General features: G+C 35.1%; 2 protein-coding genes across 4 annotated transcripts in view; one reads left to right on the plus strand and one right to left on the minus strand.

The window, feature by feature from the left end:
- Nucleotides 1-5,067, minus strand: Vps28 (vacuolar protein sorting 28). The gene is made up of 7 exons (XM_068768867.1): nt 4,963-5,067; nt 4,793-4,853; nt 3,940-4,135; nt 2,767-2,868; nt 1,698-1,832; nt 626-770; nt 1-256 (listed from the first exon to the last, which is right to left on the minus strand). The coding sequence occupies exons 1-6, from the start codon at nt 4,967-4,969 to the stop codon at nt 645-647; spliced, it is 627 nt and encodes a 208-aa protein (XP_068624968.1). The 5' UTR covers nt 4,970-5,067; the 3' UTR covers nt 1-256; nt 626-644.
- A 762-nt stretch (nt 5,068-5,829) lies between these two features.
- The window catches only part of LOC137925446 (protein 4.1 homolog), a 100,079-nt gene continuing 81,425 nt past the window's right edge, over nt 5,830-24,483 (plus strand). For 2 of the 3 annotated variants that reach the window (XM_068768886.1, XM_068768888.1), the window contains exon 1: nt 5,831-6,113. The gene's annotated coding sequence lies outside the window, so the exon portion shown is untranslated. Of the gene's footprint in view, nt 6,114-24,483 lie in introns of all 3 variants that reach the window. The other variant, XM_068768889.1, reaches the window with a different exon arrangement.

The raw sequence follows: 24,483 nt of genomic DNA on the forward strand, positions 1-24,483 counted from the left end.
AAAACAAGCTTTCCTATAAATCACAACTTTCAATTGAAATAAAGCTATAAAGTTTTTGTTTGCTTTAATCTATAATGCATATATAGATAATACAGATATATGAATAATCGGTCCACTGTACAGAAACAATCATTTTATTAAGATTTTACAAAATCTACTGACATTTCATTCTACCCACAATTATATATTGTGTGTAGAATGATTGCGATGTTTCGCTACTTTTACAACAATGTTGAGTAATTCAGTTCTTGAATATCTGTAACAAAATAATAATCATTTGAACAATTTTGGAACGCCAAGAAGAAAGAAAGAAGCCAATGTTTTTCCGATTAACATGTAATGCTCTATGTCGACCTTAATTACTTAGTGTTAAAGTCAAAATTGTTGTCAAATCCTAAGCTTGGAACCCAGCATCCAACTACAGACATGAAGCGTTAGTTATCTCAACAGGTAATGCCTAAGATAGCGTATAGGTAATCAGGGCCACCCACTGTAATTCACCGGGGGATTTACGCAAGATCGCTGGCGACATAAGGGTGTGCAGGATTTTTCGATGACTTCAACCCATTAAGGCAACCCGTTAGATATTGTAAACCAGAACCACATATAAACCATAGAAACTTACAATGTGTTCATTATCAGATCTAGTGCAGGAACTTATTGAAGGCACCATAAGATGTCTCCAGGTCGAACACCAGCTGACGCACCTGGCTCTCGGAGAGCTCGTCCGATGCCGACATCTCTGACAGCTTGTCTAACCACTCTTGCACCTGGGAACACAAGAAAAATTACACTTAAAAGGCATTAAAATAAAAACCCCTTGGAACTTCATTTCATTCATCTATATATCAAAACGCTGTTACTTTCAAATAGTGCCGACAGATGGCGCTGGTAGTAGATTATATCGCTTTAAATATAATTATTTACTAATAAGAATCAACTAAGTTGCGACAGATATTTTATATCCAGTCCGTACCTTTTATTTAGCACAGATTTCCCTGTAATTGCATCTAGCACTTTTACATAAATGTGGGGGTTCCAAACGAGTTCACAACACAAATTTAATGAAGATCTTCATTGCAATGTTTTCAAACGTTCTTAATGCAATAGCCAGAGTAATTCATTCTCAAGCTCTATTATCATTTAAAGAAATCTATGTACTATAACAGTATTTTTTACCTGGTTTTGGTAAATGAATCTACTAACTAAGCAATTTAAATTGTGCATATTATTTTCCACTCAGGATCATTTACAGTGGACACTTGTGTATGACATGAGAATTCCAAGAGCCCAATTGTTTAGATTAGAATCAAAAGGGGCTCTCCTATAGTGGGATCCTTCGACATAAAACTAGAAGTTTCCAAATCACCATGATCTAAGAATTACCCACAAAAAACTCAAAAACATATTTTTATATAATTACTTTCACAATTATTATATACAGTGAAGTGGCGCTTTTGACATTTCGCTTCTCTTCGAGAGTCTGACAGTTTACGTGCTGCTAATTTATATTGTCGTTACAGCTATATAGTTAATAAATTAAGTGATCAGTATGAATATGAATATGATATAAAAAATATCAATTTTTTTAATTTTCTATTAAATGCGAAAAGCTAGTAACTTGTGGCAAAATAAAAGTTTTTGGGAACAGCTAGTAAGGTTGTTTACGAGAAGTAGACATTTTTATATCAACTTACCTTTAATTTCCCCTCAAAGTCTTCTGGCAGCATACTCAGATGGTCCATTGTGTCTCTCAGGTCACGCAGCTCGGGCTGAATCATATCCATAGCCCGGAGTTCAAGGCGCAGTTTGTCCATCAATGTTATAAACAACTGTAATACATATTTACATATAATCTGATTGTCTAAGTTTTGAACAAATATATGGTGGATTGTTACCATCGCGCTTTGTTTATTATGCCTATAATAATACTTTAAAATTTTGTAGTATAGATGCTATTTTGGTGGGTACATCCTTATATAGAGTGGTCGGAAATAGTTATTGTATGGTACAACCTAACTTAAAATTATTGGTTTCAGAAATAATAAAGAACGTTGTGATAATGTAGTAAGAAAAAGCGTTTTTAATAACTACAAATTTAAATTAATTGTTTACTATGAGGTACAGTACCCGGCGATAAATATTGCACATCGACATCTGGAATAAGACAATCGGCTAATATCGGCTTCGTAGAGCGTTATCTCTGTCGCACGAAATACAAACAGTCTGGTATCGATTTGGAGCTGTTAAATCTACCGATCAATTACTAGCACCATCTATCGGCGCTGACCGAAGATACTGCGTTCCGAGGTATTGTAGCATACTCAAGTTTAAATACTTGTCTCTACCGATTGTAAAAAAGTTATTGTTGATGGCAGACAAATATTTGTATTGTTGGTGGGTGCAAAAACGTACTGACTGCAGAAAGGGATCTGAGTTGTAACCATAAAGCATTAGGATCTCGTTAAGACATTGTTACTATTTATTCATTACAAGAGGGCTCTCCGAGACCATATTGGAAATGTGTTGTATTTATTGAGATTTTTAGTGTTGTCGGCAAAGATACCATAAACTTTTTTTTAAATCCCTACTAATTTCACTGACATACTTATTATTACTGGTCCGTAAGCTTTAACTGAAAAAAAAACTGAATAATTTTCCATTTTACTAATTAAAAATGTTCCATTCATTTAAACTAATACTTTCAAATATTAAAAACCTCAAAAAATAAATTAAATATTAATAATTAAAAATTTAAAAACTCACAGACACAATTTCAGCAATATACTTATTAGTATTGCCTTTGTCATCTTTTATAAGGTTAGGCCTGTTCTCTCTTATCCTTTCCAATGCGGCTGGACAATCCAGCTGTAAAAAATTAACACGAATTTAATGGAAAAACAAAAATTTATTTTGAGCTATAATAAGCATTATATGGTTTCACCTCCTTGGTATTTCAATCTTTATTAAACATGCAATATTATACCATTTAAATTCAAAAATATTTATATAAGTAGAAATTGAGCATTTATGAATTGCCAATCATATTAACATTAAAAAAAGTAAACTACCACCAGCTTTTAATGCCAATCTGCTGGGAGAATCGACCAGAAACTCAACAGATGCAATTTTTTAATTAAATTTGATTATGTTTGAAGTTTATATCATAATATCAACTATGTAAATGACCAAAATGATAAAGACAAAAATATTAAGTGTGTAGTCAAGCTGGGTTTATGGCACCTTCTCATGTCTGAAGCATTTATCAACTTAACAAGTAGGAGGGTCAACTTGATGTCATGAAGTTATTATTCCTTGAATTTTGATTAAAGAATTTGACATTGAATACAATAAAATCGACTATACTGTACTTAATTTCTTATCTCTCATATAAAACAGAATTTCCCTTTTTTATTTCTGTAAATTTATATAAATTTTTAGTTCATAATTAATTTTGCATACTTTATGTACAATTTGGATTCTTATAAAACCATATATAATATTCTATTTAAACTATCTTTAAGATGTTTAACTTGAATCATTTAGATAGTGTGACATTAGAGATTATTATAAGAGAATGCTAGAACAATACATTTTCCTATTATTCAGAGCTAATCTTTTGTGTCTCTTACTTTGGGATTTACTGGCAAATTTCCAGTTTCTGAACAAGCTAAGGTGATAGTTAGGTTGGGACTTCTCCATATGCCTTGTACAACAATATGCTTTTGAGGCCTATGGTGTTGAGACTGCATCAAGCATGGCAAGCACAATGTATTCATTATCATTTGTATAAAATGTCTGAACACCTGTAGGAATCCTATTGGAAAACTATGTATAACACCCATGTCCAGCATTGGAGGTCCTATGACTGAAATTATGATGATAAATTTTCAGTGATATTGCAGGGATTACCATAGTATTATTAAAGCATATACTTACCCGAAACTTAGTTACAAAAGCCTCTATAGTTGGGAACTCATCCCCCTGCACCTGTTTGAATGCGACTCTGTACTGAACGAGGAGGCGGCTACAGGCAGCCATGTACTCCTGTGCTCTGACACAGTCTCTCATGTATGCCTTCTCCAAATGCTGCAGTGTACTGACCACAGCATACAGTTCTGCCATATTGTCATGTCTATAAAAAATATTGTACATTAATTTATATTGTTATTTAAATTGGAACATTCACAGAAATCACTTGACTTTGTCATGAGAGGAATGCTAGAAGTGCTTAATTTAATGCAAACTATAATCAGATTGAGCTTCCCTATGTCCTCCTTCAACACAAAACTACAAGGGTTTTAAGGTGCCAATTCTGCATGATTCAAATATGATAAAAAGATCATCTTTCACCACTCTCATAGGTTGCCTAGTATTGTAAAAAATAAATTAAAAGCTATATCTTTAACTTTATAGGAAATAAATATTATTAATATATTTACATCCTTTTTTCTTACCTTTTCACATAGTTTCATCATTATTTCTAAAGGCAAAAGGTAATTATTTTTACTTTTACGGAAAAATTTAAATAAATGGGAATAATATCAGAGGGACCACTCGATTCGTAAGTCACAAGCCGGCTCTTGAAGAATTATTTGTGGCTCTCGATGAATGTACGAGTTGTCAACACAAACATTAGTTTTAAAAATTATTATAGTAGAATAAACAACTGAATAAGAAACGATGAAGAACACTAATGATTATTACACCAGAGTGACTCACGACGGCAAAGAACATAGCGAAAATTTTATTTAACTACTTTATTAATTACATTAAATATTATTTAACTCACTTTTCACGTTCCCTTGCATTTCTGTAAAGTTTCACCTCTTCATATAATTCTGGCCTTGTGTCTGTAATATATTTATATTTTTTTGTTAAAAATTTTCGACAATAACACAAGACAAATAACCCAGGAGTGATTAATATTTCAAATCTACTTTACTTTACTTCCTAATTTACCTTGCATAGTATATTTAATTTCGGTGTATTTACCAAAAGTTTAACACCCTTCAAAGAATAAGATAAAGAGGAAATTTTGTATCTAAATCATATACAATGTCAGAAGTACACTTTCATACAGGGAAGAGCAAAAAAACTATCGATGTGTAAAAATATCGATATTGTTTTAGGAAAAAAGTTCGTTAAATATCGTCATACTTTAATATCAAAATATTAATGTTTTCAAAATCGTGTTCGATTTCTTTAAGGTTTTGATCGCTCTTTTCTCCTCAATTGGATAAATGTTTCAAATAGTTATTGAAAACAAATGTCTTTGTGACCTCATATCTATCACTAAAAACCTCGATTTGATTAATTGTTAATATTGGCAGGCAAGATCCGAATTCGATATCTAAAACATATTTTTATGCGTCGTTCAACAATAATATTAATCAATTACTATGTTAAGCTTAGAGGGCGTTAGTATAGCTGTAAAAATTATTAGGTTTATGATTAATGACAAATTTGTGTTTTAAAATAAAAATTTGTTGTGTCTTAGCCATATATTGATTAAATGTGTAAAATGTATCGTTACCTATAATAAAATAGCATTTCATTATCGTCAACATAATAGCTGCATGGCACTGACCTTCCCATAAGATCACTACGATGACAAAACATAAATAAAATTTACCATATATTTTATTAAACACATTGCTTATTAGGAATTCGATATAATAGTTTATAATGAACTTTAGATGAATCATAATTTAAAAAAAGATTTATTATTGTTAGCAACTACAAAGTTTGATAGAGGAGCGATGACGTAATCAACCAATATGGCGGATGACGCGAGTGAAGCCTTACCCCGCCCGCGCCCCGCGTGCCGTAGTTTCGCCGGACGGTTGTTCGGTCGCCACTTGTATGTAACGATTTCACCGTGCGATGAATGAAAATAATAACCGAATTGTACTCCGCTGCGTCGTTTATTCACAAAAACTTATTTGAACTCGATTAGTTTGTGATCTTCTTGGTGTATTTATTGTGTGTGATAAACCAGTTGTAACGACACTGTGAACTGCGACCTATGTTTTCGTGGTGAAAACTAAACGTTTCGTTTTTCCAGTCCCCGGGCTTCCAATTCATCTTTATGGGATCTTGTTGAATACCAGGTCAGTGTAACCTGTGCTGGAGTCTTATTGCGATAGGTTTTCATATTCTATGTAACAGAACATATTGTACTGTATTGATATTTCTACAATTCTTATCTTATTTTACCGCTATTAATAGCCGACACGGTACACGAATTGTTTATTATTTTTTTCTTGTTGGAATGCGTCGCGTACGGGCGAGGCTTGGGCGCGGCGTGTGCCCCACTTTTGATAAACCTGGGCTACATTGAACGTATGGCAACAAACCTTGCTTTTGCGCACACATTTACAGCATTTTTAAGTCAACTTACACTATTTGCTGCATAAAAATGATAAAAAATAACAATCCGTTAAGACATGTTGAGTTCTACACAAGAAATATGTAAATCGCCTACGTTTTAACCTTTAATAAAACCACAATATTATTATGTACGATTTTTTCGTCTGTATATAATTATTTCGCGTATGCTACAATTCTTTAGTTTATTGCATTTAAAATTACCACCTTATTTTTCTTATCATATATCTAAAATTGTTCTGAAATTTACATAAGTTGTTAAATGAACACAGACCACTAGACACATTAAGCACATATTAATTACGATATATTTTTTTATTAACATAAATTTATTTTGAATTTTCATTGACTCAATTCATTGAATGAAATTTCAATGACTTAAAGCCTAGAGATATTCTCTATTAATTCTAACCATATTACTATTCTGTTATGTTTAGTATTTTTTTTTTTTATATAATGTTTAACTTTAGCTTGGGGTTTTATCCTATTTTGGGTATGTCATCCCTATTGTGACCATCATTAATGTTCCTTATCATTTAAAAATTATTGTAGTGACAAGACGCCAATCTGTAAAATTTATGTTTATATTATTATTATTGTTTATCTCCTGCTTAGGTTCTGACAAATGCTGACATTGTGCAAATTAAATTTTAATTGCCTTGACAGTAATTCTGCTTCTTTTGATTCTTGGCACATTCCATCAACATATGATCCAAATTCTTCTTAACAGTTTTGTATTTAAGCTTGCTGTTGCTTGTTTTGTATTTATTTACAACATTGAATAATATTAAACCATACATTGTATGTGGCTTAGCATAAATTTGAAAACAATTGACATTGAGTTTCTATTTATGGGACAATGCCTGACCATACTGTATCAAAGAGTTACAGTGGTGGTAATGTTAGGTGGACAACACCAACCTACTTCTATTAAAATTTTCACTTGAAATCTGAGTTTGTTATGGGCTTTTCGCAAAGCAAGCTTGTTAGTTGCTCTATTTTAAGCAGAACAATAGTAAAATGACATATAAGAATTTGATATAATTTTTTTAAAGTGTGTTCATATGTATTTTCGTCACATACACAGGTAATATAAGCTTTCCTAAATGGATAAATAAATAAATGATTGAGTCATGGGTTTAACACTTACCCATTCAATAGAATACTATATACATAATGATTGATAGCTCATGCCGAGGACCATTTGCAGGCTTTTGAGCCTGGTCACTCAATATTGTCTAAATGTGATCTAGTATTTCTATGGCCACCCTGGTAGAGAAATCTACAGTCAAAACTGGTGCTTCTGTATGCAATGCCAGTAGGCTTTAGTGTTGTCTTGTGCCCTACAGCATAGCAAAATGAGAAATATTGCTGAAATACTTGTAACGTGCTATGTTCTATATGTATACTTGAGAATAACTAAGCAGGTGTGCATGCCCTATATTGACTTCCATCATCCAATGTATATTAATATGCTACAACATAATGCCAACCTCAGACTAAACCACTCAATTGCCAGAATGTTGCTTTGCTGGATAAAGACCTTTCCTAAAAATTTCCAATAAGACCAGTCAGATGTAAGCCACCAACTAGTGTGTTCCAATGGCTTTATTAATGTTGTCTGTTCACCTTGTGGGATGTGGATGTCCAACACTGTGCTTGCAAGCCCATGGTCTTTATTCCAGAAGCTTAATGTTCCACTAATGCTGTCAATTCAATTTAAAAATATACCATTTGGAGATTTTTAATGCTCTCAAGCTAAAGGTGTGCTATAAGTGCTTTCAAGGAGAGGACACTAGCATTTTTCTTGATATAGTCGTAAATTAAACATTCTTACTTATTGACTATATAATTTTAAATTTTGTCTATTACTTAGAAAACTTTTTATTTTTATTTTTTAACAGTGCCTTGAGGTCTATTTTAAGGTCTGTAATTGGCTTAGTAATGGCCATTTACCTTTCGAGTATACTCGATACAATGTTGCATGTAACGTGAAATCGCGTAATATGAAAATGCGTTATAAAATTACCGTGTCGTACAGGTATCACTCTCCTACATCATAAAGTTAAGATCGCTATAATTTCTGTCTAAAACAGTATTTAAAGAGTCATTTTTAAAATTCGATTAACCCTTTAATGCATGACTTTTATTTATACTTTAAAAATATATATATCTTGCAGATAAATACACTAAAATTCAGGGAAAAATTGAAAAAAAAATGTACATAATATTTATTATACTTATTTTAAAAAATTGCAGAATTTACTGCAAATTATGTTGCAGATAAACAAAATTATGAATTTACTTTCAAGTGTAGTACTCATTTTACGTTTAAGTGGCATGTTGCAGTTTTACATCATTATGCATTTGAGGGTTAAACCACTTGATATCTGTTACGCGAACTTTACTGGTTGTATTGCATGCGAGCGATGGAGACCTGCCACAAATTGTTCCGGACCTTGGGCGGATGACCTCAACCTCTCATTGTTGGACGTCTGGGTATGACATCAGCGTGCAGCGTTAAGCGACTGCGTGACATGCGCCGCCCCGATGACGTCAACGCACTCCTCGCCCTGCGCGCCCTCCTGTTCATTTATAAAAAAAAAAAACAATATTAGTGACCTGTGCGATATGATAGAAAAGAACCGAATAGAAACATCTGGAAACTTTGTGTTCATTTAGTGCAGGGTATTGTTGAAAGCATCATAGGTCGAACCAGATGGCTCGTTGGGCGCACTGCCGACTGCTTTTCTAACCATTCTAGCTATAAACGAAGTGAAATAACAATCAAATCTATTTTAAAACAGTCCTCAGAACTTCCTTTTATTCATCTTACGAATGTGCAGCTCTCATAATCGACTTGAACGATTGACTGACATCGATAACTTTCCCGGTCTTAGTGTCTTCAGAAACCGTCTTAATAATTTACTGTTCGTTCAGCTGATAGGGCTCCGCTAAAGATCTCCACTACGGCCGGTCTTAAGCTGCCTGCAGGCTGTATGCGTACAGCGACTCCCCGCGATCATGATTATGTGGTCGACCTAGTGGGGGGCGTGCCCACGCTACAGTTCCCGATAGCCGCTCGAGAACCTCTCCGGCCCAACGGTCGTCGGATACACGAGCGATGTGCTCCATACGAGCACTGTCATTTCAGATGAACAATGTACGAATTCTGAAACGCGATAGGCTATTACTTCTGGCGGTACAATGTCTGCAGGCAAAGATAGTAAACAAAAATTAATTTTAAAATAAAGTTATGTCAACTTTGTAAACGTTTTAATTAATATTGACGTAATTTTAATACATATCTACGTTGTTTATTATTTCTGAAATCTTAATACATTAATTCACAGCAAATGAACTTCATATTCCTATAACCTTAAAACTAGTACACGACGAGAGATTTTATTTGCCGACAAATGCTGTTTGCTCTGAATTTACATCATTGGATTCAACAGACTAAACCTATAGCTCTTACAGTAACTATGCGTGAAAGTTCCATTGGGATGATGTCAAACTCTTAGGTCGCATGAGTGGACGTTCCATGACCTGGCACAAGGGCCTCTGACTCATTGAGACCGCGTTTAGAATTCTAACCCAAGGGCGTCCCTTAGTACCGTTTACTGTGGCCTGGTTAACATTACTATCATTTCAGAAAGCTTCACTGCTGAGATTAGAAGTAATTGAGGGTATTTCGACAATCGATTTTCTAAACTCATAGTTAAGAAAAAAGGTGACATGGATAAACATTCGGTCAGAAGTGATGGAAATGAAAATGGAAAGAAAAGTGGACGCAAGGCGACCACGAGGTCACAGATGGCGTTATAGTGAGTGATAACTTTCCAAAAATGGCCACGATTCTCATTAATGAGAGATACAAAGCCAGGAGGAAGTTTGAGGTCTAAGGTTGTCGGAAGATGCTGAATAGATGTCGCTTCCTACCGGTCCTATAGGAAATATCTAGGGGAGGCCTATACCTAGCAATGGACGTCATACGGCTGAGATGATTATGGTGATGATGATGCCGATTTATTTATTTAATCTGCTCTCTGCAATCATTTTCGTAATAACAACCGCATTGACCACGCGACGACGTTTAATATCGTTCTGCTAAAAACAAGCGTGAGTTATAAACCGAGTTAAAGGTTGTGAAACCGCCCGCAACGAGATAAATAGGTGGCCGCCCGCTTCGTTGCTGATTCACGCCTCTGAGAATACACCACTTGCGATCGAAAAAGTTATTTCTTACACGAATTCCGAGCAATGAATTATCAATGGCGATAATTCCAACGAAATTGTTTAGTAATACTATATTTATACACTGTACCGCTTGGGAAGTGATGTAATGCTTTGAAATTTTTTAAACTCGGATAATAGTTATTTTTGTATAGGACGACCGCCCAGAATATTAGACAGAAGATATTGTTAAGGTCATCAAGGAAGACTCTGGATACAGAACTATGCCCAGCAGTGGATGTCTTATGGCTAAAATGATGACGATGTAGATTAGAAATCATTTTATCCGTTGACATTCGTTGTTAAAATGCACACAAAAATGAAGATTACTTAAATGTATTTTGGCTACATACAGTTACACTTCATATTTTAAAAAAATTAGTGTAGTTTTTAAATTGTGTGATAAGGAACGGTAAATTTTTAGTACCCTTGGAACTGAGCATACTGGTCCTGGAACCAGTTCCACCATCGCTTTGTATCGAGAAAGTCCGGTTACAATGCTCGAGACTGACGTCCCGCGTTTTATCATCGCCATACAGAACTGTTTTATCATATTGTTTTCTAAAATCCTAATAGATGGCGCTAGCCAGTTAGCATCATAGATTTAGTACTGATTAACCGACGTTTTGTTTTCTTTTTTTTAAATCTATGCGTGTAATACGTGCTCCAAAAAAGAAATATTAAATATCACAAAAATTGTGTTTCTATCTTCCTGGATCTCGAAGAGCAACCAGTGTTTGCACTAACCAAATAAGCTGATTTGAATGAGGGTGTTAGAAATTAGTTTATGTTCGCTCTTGACAGGCATGTCTCCTATAGCTTGTTATAGAGTTTACGCTGTTATACCTCACGTACTAACTTCCAGTGCATACAAATTCACTAGTAATTTATTCTTAGATATACTGTTGACTAAATATATAATAAATAAAAACCAAAAAATGGATTTGTACTTGTATAATATAAAAAGGAATAATACAATTCTTAGCCAGTGACATATGATGCAGCTGTAGAAGCCATATAAAAGCCCAAAGCGCTTTTGATCTTCCTTCATTCCACTAACGAACAGTATACAGTAAATGAATCGTTTACGAAACGTCCATTGATGTGCAAGGGCGTCCCCCATACTTACGCTAGGACTGGTTGGAAGACACTTGCATCTATTTTCTTCGCCTGTTCACCTTGTGGGAAGTTCAACACTCTGTATACTGGTCCGTAGTCTATTTCAAAACCTTAAGGACCCAGTGGGCAGCAAATCTGCGCGCTATGTGGCCTCCACACTGTCACTTCAGTTTGCAAAACCCCTGAGCTGTGACAGTTCCTTTCTGTCGTCTTCAGATCTCTTTATTTCTTAATCGATTTCGTAGAGAAATTTGTAAATACATTCAATATAACTTTCTTTTGAGTTCGATGAGTGACTAAAATGGTAATCGGCATATTTGGAAAGTTTTAACTTGAGATCAAATCTTTAGCTGTCGGATGGTCTATGAAGAGGTATTTTAAATAACAAAGTGAAGTCAGTAACTCAGCGAAAGAATAGTGGTAATGATAATATTGTAACCATTGAGTGGTCGTAGAGTTATTGATGGTAAGATGACAGTTCACTGCCGGTCCGCAGCGCCGAGCGATCCGGAAACGGTGACCGTTAAGTATTTACGACAACAATGGTCACTTATTACGCTATTGTCAAGCTTCTAGTGGTTTTCCACGCCGCTTTACGTAACCACGACGGTACGTATCATCTAAAATCATTAGAATATTTAATTCTTAAATACACCTATCTCCCAATTTATACGGTAGATACGTTCCTGAGAAAAACGTGTAAATCGAAAATTAAAAATTTTCAAGTCAAAACCGTGTAAATCGAAAAACTTGCAGAAAATGCATGATTCTGCTATTTAAGTTGTGATTTTTTTCAATAATTTAAGGTGTACACAGATAATAAAAAAAGCATTGACAAGTTAAAATATTTAATATATTACGGAAAAACTATTTTTTTTATTTAATAAATTACAATACATTAAACAGAAGAACAAAAAAGAAATTACTATCATTCTTTTTTTCGGAATCAAAGGTTCGAATTCACTTTCATCGCTCCAAGTTATTTGTGTAGATTCGATGTTTGAAGCAGAAATATTTACATTATGAGAGATGGTAATAAAATCGGTTATTAATACAAAAAAAAACTTATTTGGAAAAACGTGTAAAACAAGTACCGTGTAAATCGGGGGATAGGTGTATGTGAGGCGTGCATTGCAAAGTAAAGGTCTCCCCCCAAAGATGACCAAAACAATCCATTAACATGGTAATGTGGAAATTGTATGTGAAATTAGCTGAACGCAGTGCAAGGCTTATGTCTTCTTCAAGCATCACCAAGATGATCGACGATTTCTTGCGACATAAACTATGTCATCAGTCTACTCTATTTGGGGCTTACTCACGACGCAGTATTAGTTTATATGCGAATGAATAAATTACGTGAATTAATTCTGTATTTTAAAAGCAAACGCGATAAATCGTGTCTCCGAAGATAATAGAGGTATATAAAAAATCTTTAATGAAATGTGAATCGTGAACTGAAACGATACCTCGTTAGCGCTGTAAATATATTTCGCGTTATACATCTCTCGTTGCATTCGCAGCAAATAATCCAAAGGACTCATCAACCCCGCTCATATTTAGGAAATGAAAATATAATTGTAAAATGCATTTGGTCGGAAGCCAAGTGCTCCCTCAACTTTTTTGTTTGAAAAAAAAAATATGCGACGACTTCGTCGGAAACGAATCGGGTTAATTACACGGGGGGTGACGTCATTTAAGTTGAATTTGCTGTGGAATTTGTATAGTAAAAATTTTTATGGAGCATTTACGAGGAGTTACTTTTTGTCATTTCATTTTATAATTCGTTTAATTAATCACTTGTGTACGCCATGAGAATGCTAGAAGAACCCAATTTCATAGAAACTAGAATCTAATTAAGGTCCTTTATAATAACATAAAGATATATAAACAACAGAAAATCAGGAATAGCATAATGACAAAAAAATGAAAGAAGTAGGCAGAAATAGGCAGAACACATCCTTCGTTATCAAGACAAATGATGATCAAAAATAATTACACGATTGAAAAGACCAGTATCTGATACAAGGAATGAAAGAAGGCCATAAAAACCATGAACTGCTAGGATAGTCCAAACTGCAAAATGAATTGGATGAGCAGATGGATGAGGCCTTTCCACTGACCGAGATCATATTGCAGAACATAATTGGCTGACCATACCAATAGAAATGCATGAAGAAATAACTAACAAAATTTAAATGTAACAATAAGTAAGTGATAATGAATAGAATAAAGGTTTTTTTTTTATTATTGTTATAATGAAATCCTTTAACTTTAAGGCTGCGTAAGTGCCAAAGGCGCCCTGTCCTGAGAAGGAGCTTTTAAATTCAAGCACTTTTTTGGTGATTTTCTCTAACATCCTTTATCCACTAGTAAGAGGTTTAATAGTATGACCGAAATGATATTCCAAAATTTTATTATCTGTTAAAAATCCTGTCCACCCCAGTGTAGTATTGCTGAGTTTTTGTCTAATAAACTTTTTATATTTAATGAGTGACAATTTAGAAAAATTACGTGAGAGTGCACAGTAAAACTGTACCCACTTGTCCACGAACGAGTTACTAATTTAATGAAGTAATATATAAGTGCAACAAAAATAAAATTAAATACACATAGCCAAGCGGTGGACAGACCAACTTCTAATTGTTAAAACAATGTCTCTGAGAAGACAGAAAAATGTTTTATATCAGAGCTTCCCAAATTTTATCATCAATAGATCACTACTTAAAATTAGCTAGATCTGGTGGACCTCCTGCAGCTAAATGTCTAACATATCCTCTCAACTACAAAATCTTATAATCTAATCAGATGTAATAAATTTAGAATATGCAAGATTTGATAACAGTTGCTGAACTTTTCTAACATATTACCTGCTATTATTTGGTGAAATGGAGCATTTTAGTTCTTCATTATTAAAAGCAGATAAACTTTGCATGGACCCTTGTTTACAAATTGTAAGGCCCTTTTATTCTGTCACGCTAATTTAGAGCCCCGTCGACTTCTGGACCCCTGGGGGTCTACTCGGACTACATTTGTAACTAAAATTATGAATAGGTGGCATTTCAAAAACAAACATCAAAATGTATATTAAAATCCGGATAGATATCCTACCAGATGATGCGCCCTCAACTCACATTAGATAAACCTACATCTACCATGGATGTAGGCGTGATGAATGAAACGTGTTAGGTGCGTATATGGAGGGACCGGTGGCTGGTTTGTTCAGAAAGCGGGCTGGACCGGTGCCGGCGCCTTACTTTCTGTACAAGTGTCTTCATGGCACTTATTAAGTATTTTCTAATGATACAATTTTTAATTCATGGCAATCTAGGTCACGTATTCTGGTACTGAAGTAAAAATTGAATTGTAGAAAATTTCTACATTGCCAACCCTTCCATTGCAAGGATGTCAATGGAAGGATATCAACAAAGATTATGAACTCTGAACCAAAACACTACTTTCTTCTTTGACGCCTGTGACGCTCTTGTATACTGGCATAGTTACAACGACGTTTGCGAAGTTCTTAGGGCAGGACTGGGGTTAAATATACTCCTTCACTTTCTCAAAGGAAAGATCAGACCACCTCTTCCTCGTTGTCACTCCTCGTCACCTGTCGTTCTGGAAATATTACGTCCAAAAACAACAGATGCAGAATGATATTTTTCCACCATGTATACGCATCCTTAGCTTCTACTTGCGTCGTATTCCTCACTACTTTTCTTAAGAACCCCCGTTTTTGAGGGCCTCTCGTTCTTTCCCTTCCTTGGGTACACGTGGACTAATTTTAGGAAATATATATCTTTTTAATATTATTTGCGTTCTCATCTTTTTTCTGTCTCAGTGACATTCATTTATTATTTCATTATTTTATTCATTACTTGACTTTTGTCGCCTTCCCACCAGATTACTACAGGTTTTCATTTTATTGTTTTCCTTTATATGCTTTATTTTTACATTTACATTCCTGTATAATTTTTTTTTTTCCTATTTTCACTTATTTATCCCAGATATAACTATTTATTGACTGGTCTTATACACTTTAGTTTTTTTTTTTTGCCAAATTGTCTCTTTTAATGGTGTCTCTTATAACCTTTTTGCGTTACTCTAGAAAGATCCCGCGACTCTCCTCGTTGTCCATATGTGATGCGATGTTCTTAGCGCATCATATATGGAACAGCCGGTGCGCTACAGTCTGGTCTACCCCTCCCCCCCCTCACGAGTTAGGATCATGGCCCTTTTTTAAAGTTTTTTGCGCACATGTTACACCGTCTGGGCCGGTTTACGGTGCGCATTGCTTCGGCTAGTGAAGTATCCGTGCGTACGGACCTGATCGGAACACTACAAGGGACTGTGTTCTTGCAGCTGTCGACCATTTTTTCCGTATCAAAAGTTTACCTTTTTTAGAACTATGTTTCCGTATTTCTGAGCAATATGACCGGAAAAATCATAAATCCGTGGTATACATATAGCGGAAAGGCGAGTCGGACACTTCGATTTTTGTCAGTGTCCATGCACCAACGCAACTCTATGAGTTCATAGTCCTCGTTGTACCTGATTATTAATGAAATAAATTGTGCACTTTCTGCTATTGACTGAATTTAATTTAGATCGACAGCGACCGAGGAAACATTTGCATCAATCATGACTCGAAGCGGCGACGTCGTCATTTGATAGTCGATCGTAATGTAATTTTAATAGACCTTAGATGAAATGATTCAACTACAGTAATGTTGAAATCGTTTAGTTTCAATTGACATGTTCTTCGTGGCATAATAGCTTGTATATACGTTCTAAAAGATTCTACAACGACAGTAATGTAAATGACTGAATAACTTTTTACATTACGTTGTCAAAGATCGGAATATAATACCATAAGAAAAATAAAATTTCCTAAATAAACTTGCATATACAGTAATACCCCGCTTTACGCAGGGGATACGTTCCAAAAAAATTGCGTTAACTGAATTTTGCGTATATCGAGGTTTATGATTAAACATAGTCAAAAATTATTACAAAAAAATACATATCATTTAAATCAATCACTTTAATTCTAGGAATACTTTATGCAATACATACTCTTATTTTTTTACGGAAAAATACATCTATTGTCTTTTGGGTAACGTTTTGTTTACGTTCTTGTAAAATACGTTCATAACACCCAACACTGTTTTTAATTGTTTGACAGATGGTTAAGACACCATAGAGAAGTTGATGACTCATTATATTTATACGCACTCTTTCGCGTAATTCGAGGCATTTCAGCGCGAAATTTTCAATTCGCGTTATAGTGAAACCGCGTATAACGGGGTCGCGTAAAGCGGGGTATTACTGTAGTTATAACAACTTTAAAGTGGTGAATGTATAGCTTATTCGCTGTCAATGAATGTATGGTATATTGTTTACTATTTGTCTCTGCAGATTTTGTTCTGATGTTATTGGTCCAGTAGAATTTTTTTTCAGATTGATCACTTTATACAGGTGATTGGAAATAGGTGGAAAAGTTTTAAAACTTTTTGCTAACGAATGAGCCATAAATTTACCTTTTTAAAATTTTTACATAAATAAACAATCGTTGTTTCGTACTATAAACATTGTAAGTAATTGTTACGAACAAAGCACTACACGTACTTTGTTCGTAGTAATTAAATTATCAAGTTTTAACTAACAAAATTTAGTAGACAAATTGCCAGGAACGTAACAAGCTCTTTCATCTGGCGCCGTCTAGTTGCGATCGCTTACAAAGAAAGTTATAACTAAGGCAACGTATCCACAAGTTTTAGTACCATCCGGACAGGCGACCTTGTTAAAGCAAGTCGTTGTCAGCCGGTCTTATTAAAAATCTACAGGATGTCTATAATTGGACGCCCAGAAGTGGACGTCTGACTGCTGAAACGATAACGACAAGAGAGAGAGAGAGAGTTGTCCTGTTGTGCGATTGAGTTGTTGTTGATTTTATATTATTTTGGATAATGAACAATTAATAAAATCAGCACCATTATCCGATAAATAATATTTTAATAAAGTATTTGAAGACAGAAGAAAATGAATTTGAAGTTAACCTAGCTAGAACAACTTTTTTTTAAATTTATGTATATAGTAAAAGATTGCATTACAAAACAATTACTAATTAAAGCCTAGAGAAAGGTGTAACCGCCACCACAACCCTCTCGATACTCTCACCTACTTCACCAATCACTACCAATATGCTATCTTCAGCCCGACAGTCGGTCACAATAGAGTTTGTATGCTTGGAAACTCGAAATACATAGTGCGATATATATTCTATGGAACGCGTTATATATCTAGAAAGAAGCATCTACAAACATGTCAGAGTTGAATAAATTGCATTAGAGGAGGCACTTTCTTAACACGTTCGCGCGCGGTACGTCGGTGGGCGATAGAAGATAAAAAACTAACGCGACACTACGTCGACAGGCGTTCAAGTTTGAAATCTAGTAATCCACCGTACGTCGACGGGCGGTATTGTTTCCTATTATGATAGAAAGAAATCTGCCAGAACGCCCTAGGACGTGCGACGCCTGAAAACGTTCTGTCATTTGGTATGGTATTGGTAAGCGGACCTACGCAAGTACGCCTATGGACTTAGTATGGAAAAAACGTGTGTCAAAATGCCAAATTTTGTCATGCATTACAGCGCGCGAACGTGTTAAAAGTCAGAACCATTCTTATACTTCCATATTGACTTTTCGTATGAGAGTTACAGCTTAAATGTATCCATTTTGTTATGAACGCCTCCTCGATACGTGGTTGAACTCTACTCGGAGAAAGAAATATACCTACTAAATTTTAGTCTCTTAACCTTATAGGTGTAGAGGTATCGCGACGAGTCAGGCATAAATGGAATTATATATTAGGTTGTCAAATATCTCCCTTCCGCCTTTTTGTCTTTTGAATTTCGCGGCTTTGTACAAAGCGCTACAGAGCTCGTATCTGGCAATACTATACATAATTTGAAAGGTCTTGACATAACCTACAAAACGACGCTATGCATGATTAGTTTGGATATTGCGTTCAACAGTTATAGACGTGTAAACATGGAGTTCACTAACGCCGAAATTCGCGCTATTTTAAAGTTTTCCTTCGTTAAAGGCAAATCCGCTAGAGAAACGTTCCGTGAGATTAATGGTGTTTTGGGGGATGGTACTCTATCACTTCGAACCGCGGAGGAATGGTTTTGACGATTCAGAGCCGGCGAAAACGACACCATGGAAAAGCCAGCCGGCGGAAGACCTGTGACGACAAATACCGATCAAATCATGGACTACATCGAGTTAGACCGGCATGTTGCATCTCGTGACATCGCCCAGGAGATGGGAGTTAGTCACCAAACCATTTTAAACCATCTGCAGAAGGCTGGATACAAAAAAAAGCTTGATGTTTGGGTGCCGCATGATTTGACGCAAAAAAACCTTCTGGACCGAATCAACGCTTGCGATATGCTGCTGAAACGGAACGAACTCGACCCATTCTTGAAGCGGATGGTGACTTGCGTCGAAAAATGGATCACATACGACAATATCAAGCGAAAACGGTCGTGGTCGAAGGCCGGTGAATCGTCCCAAACAGTGGCCAAGCCAGGATTGACGGCCAGGAAGGTTTTGCTGTGTGTTTGGTGGGATTGGAAGGGAATCATCCACTATGAGCTGCTCCCATATGGCCAGACGCTTAATTCTACCATCTACTGCGAACAACTGGACCGTTTGAAGCAGGCGATCGACCAGAAGCGTCCAGAATTGGCCAACAGGAAGGGTGTAGTGTTCCACCAGGACAACGCCAGACCACGCACTTCGTTGATGACTCGTCAGAAGCTACGGGAGCTCGGATGGGAGGTTTTATCACATCCACCAAATAGCCCGGACATAGCGCCAAGTGATTACCACCTGTTCCTGTCCATGGCGAACGCCCTTGGTGGTGTAAAGTTGAACTCAAAAGAGTTCTTCGCAAATAAGGAGGGGGGCTTCTACGAGGGAGGTATTATGAAGTTGCCGTCTAGATGGAAACAGATTATCGAACAAAACGGCGCATATTTGAAGTAAATCCGATCACTGTAACACTTTTTATAAAGCATTGAATAAAGAGCAAAAAAGCGGAAGGGAGATATTTGACAACCTGTGATATATATATATATATATATATATATATATATATGTATATATTAAATTACGTAAACTTGTGAATTGTCTTCTCATATTTATGTTTTGTTATTATTAATTAACATATCTATAAATTTTCTGAAAATAATCATAAAAATTGAAGTAAGTGACAAGAAGATTAGCTCTCCAGAAATAGCGCGTGAGCATAACGCGATAACCGCGACATTGTGGCGGCCGGCCTCGGTATGATTGCCTCACCGCTGACTCACGTGTTGTTGTGCCCTCCGACTTTGATAAGCTTCCCAAATGTAGTCTCAACTCTACGGCGGCTGCATGCGGACAGATACAGACTAAAACGTTGAAAGTTCAACACAATGTTCTCGTACTCTCGTAGCCCTTATGGTTCATAAAGGTAGATAAAATAAAGAAAGTAGCATGTCTAATTTGTTTTGTAATACGACAAACTAAATTCTTAAGAGATTTCGTAATCGCTGCTGAACTTTATAGATGTTGTGTACAATCTGTTCTTAAATATAGCTCTACTATATGGGGTCTATCATATACTATATATATTCAAAGGTTGGAGAAAATCCAGAAAAGGTTTATATATACACTTGTCATATGTGAATGGTCTCTGTGATTGTTTACACTGTTTCAAGAATAGCTTTGTTGATTTTCAATTACATTCTCGAAAGTAAACGCTAAGTGGCAGATGCGATTTTTCTACAAAAATTAGTAAACAGTAACATTGACAGTCCTGATTTGCAAATGATTTTTCCTGTGTCTTCTTCCAATAGTCAGAATAACGGGGTCATTTTCGACTTGCATGCACGGCGAAGTAATAATATAAAAACAGTATAATAAAATAAGAAGTTGTCAGTTTTCATTTTATATAATAAAACTAGCTGATCCCGCAAACGTTGTTTTGCAAAAAAAAAAAACTGATATTTTAATTTACAAATAAAAAATAAGGGTTGATCGTAGAGGGGTGAAAATTTATGGTTGTATGTATTTTTGTATGCTGTATCATAAAAAAATAAAAGCAAAAAATTTCGTTAAAAAAATAAAAAAAATTTTTAAGTGTGAACAACCTTTATCACTTAGGGGTATAGAAAATAGATAGTAGCCGATTCTCAGACCTACTGAATACGCATATTACATTTGGTAAAAATCAGTCAAGCCGTTTCAGAGGAGTTCAAGTTCGATCACCGTGACACGAGAATTTTATATATTAGATGTACCAGGTGTACGAATTTCTGGTATGTAGTTTCTTCCGGAAATTCCTATACCAGGTTTACTTTTCATGTATTCGTTATTTTTAGCCTGTAGTATACTATATATACTAATAGTTTAGTAAACATAATTAAAAAATAAAAATCGCCTTATTATCTACTTCATAGTTTGATTTTATGAACTTGTTTCCAGGGTAGATTGAAGGACTTAACAGGGTTTGTGATAGATTATTCACATAAGAGCGCGTAGATAGAATACCTCAAGATCTAGAGGTAATTTCGCTCTTACAAAATCGCTTGTTCTTTCCAATGCGAGTGCCTCAAATTGTAGCGGAGGTGGGCAGGTCATATAGCACGCAGAACTGATGGTCGCTAGGACATTTAGATGCAACTTGTTCAGAGGGTCTTATTGGCAATTTATGGGCGAGGTCTATGTACAGCTGTGACCGTCCTATGACTGAAATGATGATGTATTGACTCGTAGAGGAAGAAATTGTTGAACTGTAATAATTGATCTACCAAGAGGAAACCAATATGAAGAAACAAAGTGAGAAATTTGTGACTTGTAGCAGAAAAATGTATAAAAAAGTACAAAACCCGTAACTTTATTGTATTTAGGAATTTATTATTGTAATGTAGCGAAGTAAATATAATCGAAGTTAGGTTACCGTAGATAAAACTTAAAAAAAAAAACAATGTGAGATATGCGAAATAACAGTAGAAAATATAAATTACATTGATAAAAAACGAATGAAAGGAAATGAATGATTGTAGTAGAATAAAAATACTACTAAAGATATGATGTAAAAGTAGAAGTAAGGAAGATCATGAAATGAATAGAAAATGTGTATAAAATTGGAATTTAAAACTAAACAAATCATACGACACCGTGTTTTAATGCCAGTTGAAATGAAATATGAAAAAATAGAATTTGTCAATGACCAAAATTAATCATAGTCTCGTATCACAATGACATCGAAAGGGCGCTAAACTTATCAAATACACAGTCCGCTATCAGTTTGCTTTTGGTAAATAAACGACAATATGTAATTGATTGTTTACATAAACGCACTCTTCTAGAGTCATTAGACGTGACACTATCGGAAGCTGATACACTAACTTGTGACTCAGCGGCTAACATGCGTCACTTATGACTCAATCACAGTGAAAAAAGCTATAAAAACACTTTATGATTAGTGTAATACGAAAATTAATGATTATAGATATTATAGGGTGCTTCATGTGGAGCGTTCGAAATTTCAAAAGCTAAATATAAAAACGTGATCTTGTATATGTATCTATACGAAATATAGACAGTTTCTAGAAAATAATGTTTACAAATAAATTTCTCTGAGCCTCGTCAGTAAATTCACAGCCTATAAGCCTATCCATAGCATGGCTATGCTTGGTGTTGTTTTTTTTTTTAATGTACTCCCTTTTTGGTCTAGGACAAGAAAGTTAAAATTTCGGGTCATAAGTTTTTCAGATATATATTTATGAACATTTGTCTTCTTTCTACCTTCACAGTATCTTTCATGCTTTCCTTTTCTTTCATCCCTCATAAAATCTTTCACTCCATAAGCATTATTATCATTCAACCATTGCCCTCCATCTTTCTCCATTCCCAAAGTATCATAGATTATTTATTACATTATTGTTTCCTAATTTTCTGTTATGACTGTTGTATCTTACATTTCCACGTCTTACATATTATCTTACATTTATCATACATTATCTTGCATTTCGTATTCCACAAGTAATTTATTATTATTCATCTTTAGTACTTTTTTTATCTATTCTTAAATATTTTTATATTCCTTAGGTCGTACCCCCGACCCTTTGTTATTTTTAATAGTTATGATCTAATTTTTATTTCTCTCAATTACCTTTTTTATAGTTTTATGCTTGGTGTTTACGAGATTAAATCAGGAATGATTTCTATAGATGAAAGAAAGTAACCACCAATATTGGATTGGCAAGTTGAAGCGACAATAAGCAGGTCGCATACTGCGTAGAACAGATGGCAGTTGGGACCTTTAGTTTCTAGAGTGTAGAGCATGGACTGAAGAGCGCAGCGGACGTGTCCATCCAGTGAAGATAGTCGGTCTTATTAAGGTTGTAGGAAGACTCTTGTTGCATGTCGCTTCCAACCAGTCATATTCAAAAACTTGGAGCTGATCTATGTATACCAGTGGACGTTATCATCATCATGTCAGCTGATAGACGCCCAATGTAAAGCATAGGCTACAATGACCGGTATATCGCTGCCCATATTCAGCGATTTTTCGTGATCCTAAATTTGTGGTCGGTTCACCTTCCGGAAATCTATAGCGGAGGCCTGTGTCCATCATTGGACGGCCCATGTCTAAAATGATAATGTTGACGATGAAAATAACGATATATTGAAATAAACTTGACTTTCAATTTTTTCATTTGATATGAATATAGCAAAGCAAAAAGATGTAGAATATTTTTAATGGATAAATTGCAACAAGAAGCAATAAATTTAGAAGTCTAGTCTCCTGTCGTCGTCTCATGCCTAAAAAACGTTGGAATTAGGTCACATCCTGCGAAGTGGCAGAAATGGTCGCCCACGACTTGAGCCAGCCGGTATCTCGATGCATTGAAAGATTTTAGACACAAATTTTTCCGGTAACCTAAATATCAACGGAGTCAAGGTTCTAGTGGAAGTTGCCGTACTGTTAATTTGTATATTCATTCAATCATGTTATTACATAGGATCATTTACAATGACTTGTATACGTCATGATAGAAATTAGGTTTAGACAGAACTCCTATATAATGGCATATTTTAATTTTAAGCAACGAGGATTTTAAATGCAACCTGGTCTGAAAAAAGCTCACAACTCAGAGCCAAGCTTTGTAACTTAAAAATCCTTTACAGTATAGTAGGATTTTTAATGATAACTTAGAGACCAAATACGAGGTTATTTATATTTAATGGAATCAGGCGTTACCTTGCGGAAGTCCATCCTAAGAAAGAAAAGGTCCAATATTTAGCCACTTCCGCACATGCAGGGGTAGTCGTGCAACAAAGTGCACCGCCCGCCAGCCCGCTGATAAATGCGTATGCGGCAAACAATGCGAATTATACAACTACCACCGTCAAATCACTCAACACGTGTATCACCCCTCCACGGGGCATCTTCAGGAGCTATGTTACACCGATTAGTGCCAAACACAGAGTCCATTCACATAGGTTATTTATGGCTAAAAAGAATGAAAATATTGGGTTTTAGCGTTCACAAAGTCCGATTAATTTAATATTATATATTTAATAATGCTATATATGTACCATAACATAGAATTATTCGTAATGTTAAATACTACACATTGTTAGAGCTTTGTGAAAAAACAAACAAGACACCAATGAT

The sequence above is a fragment of the Battus philenor genome, unplaced genomic scaffold (assembly GCF_028537555.1).
Source record: "Battus philenor isolate CCGP_79_NKW_IND1 unplaced genomic scaffold, ilBatPhil1.0.hap1 SCAF_27, whole genome shotgun sequence".
NCBI lineage: Eukaryota > Metazoa > Arthropoda > Insecta > Lepidoptera > Papilionidae > Battus > Battus philenor.

Excerpts from the sequence above, each read along its gene's own strand:
- Vps28 (XM_068768867.1), bottom strand. Across the intron at positions 4,136-4,792 it reads AATGCAAGGGAACGTGAAAA|ACATGACAATATGGCAGAAC; the intron begins GTGAGTTAAATA and ends TATTTTTTATAG. Across the intron at positions 2,869-3,939 it reads CTTTTGTAACTAAGTTTCGG|CTGGATTGTCCAGCCGCATT; the intron begins GTAAGTATATGC and ends AATTTTTTACAG.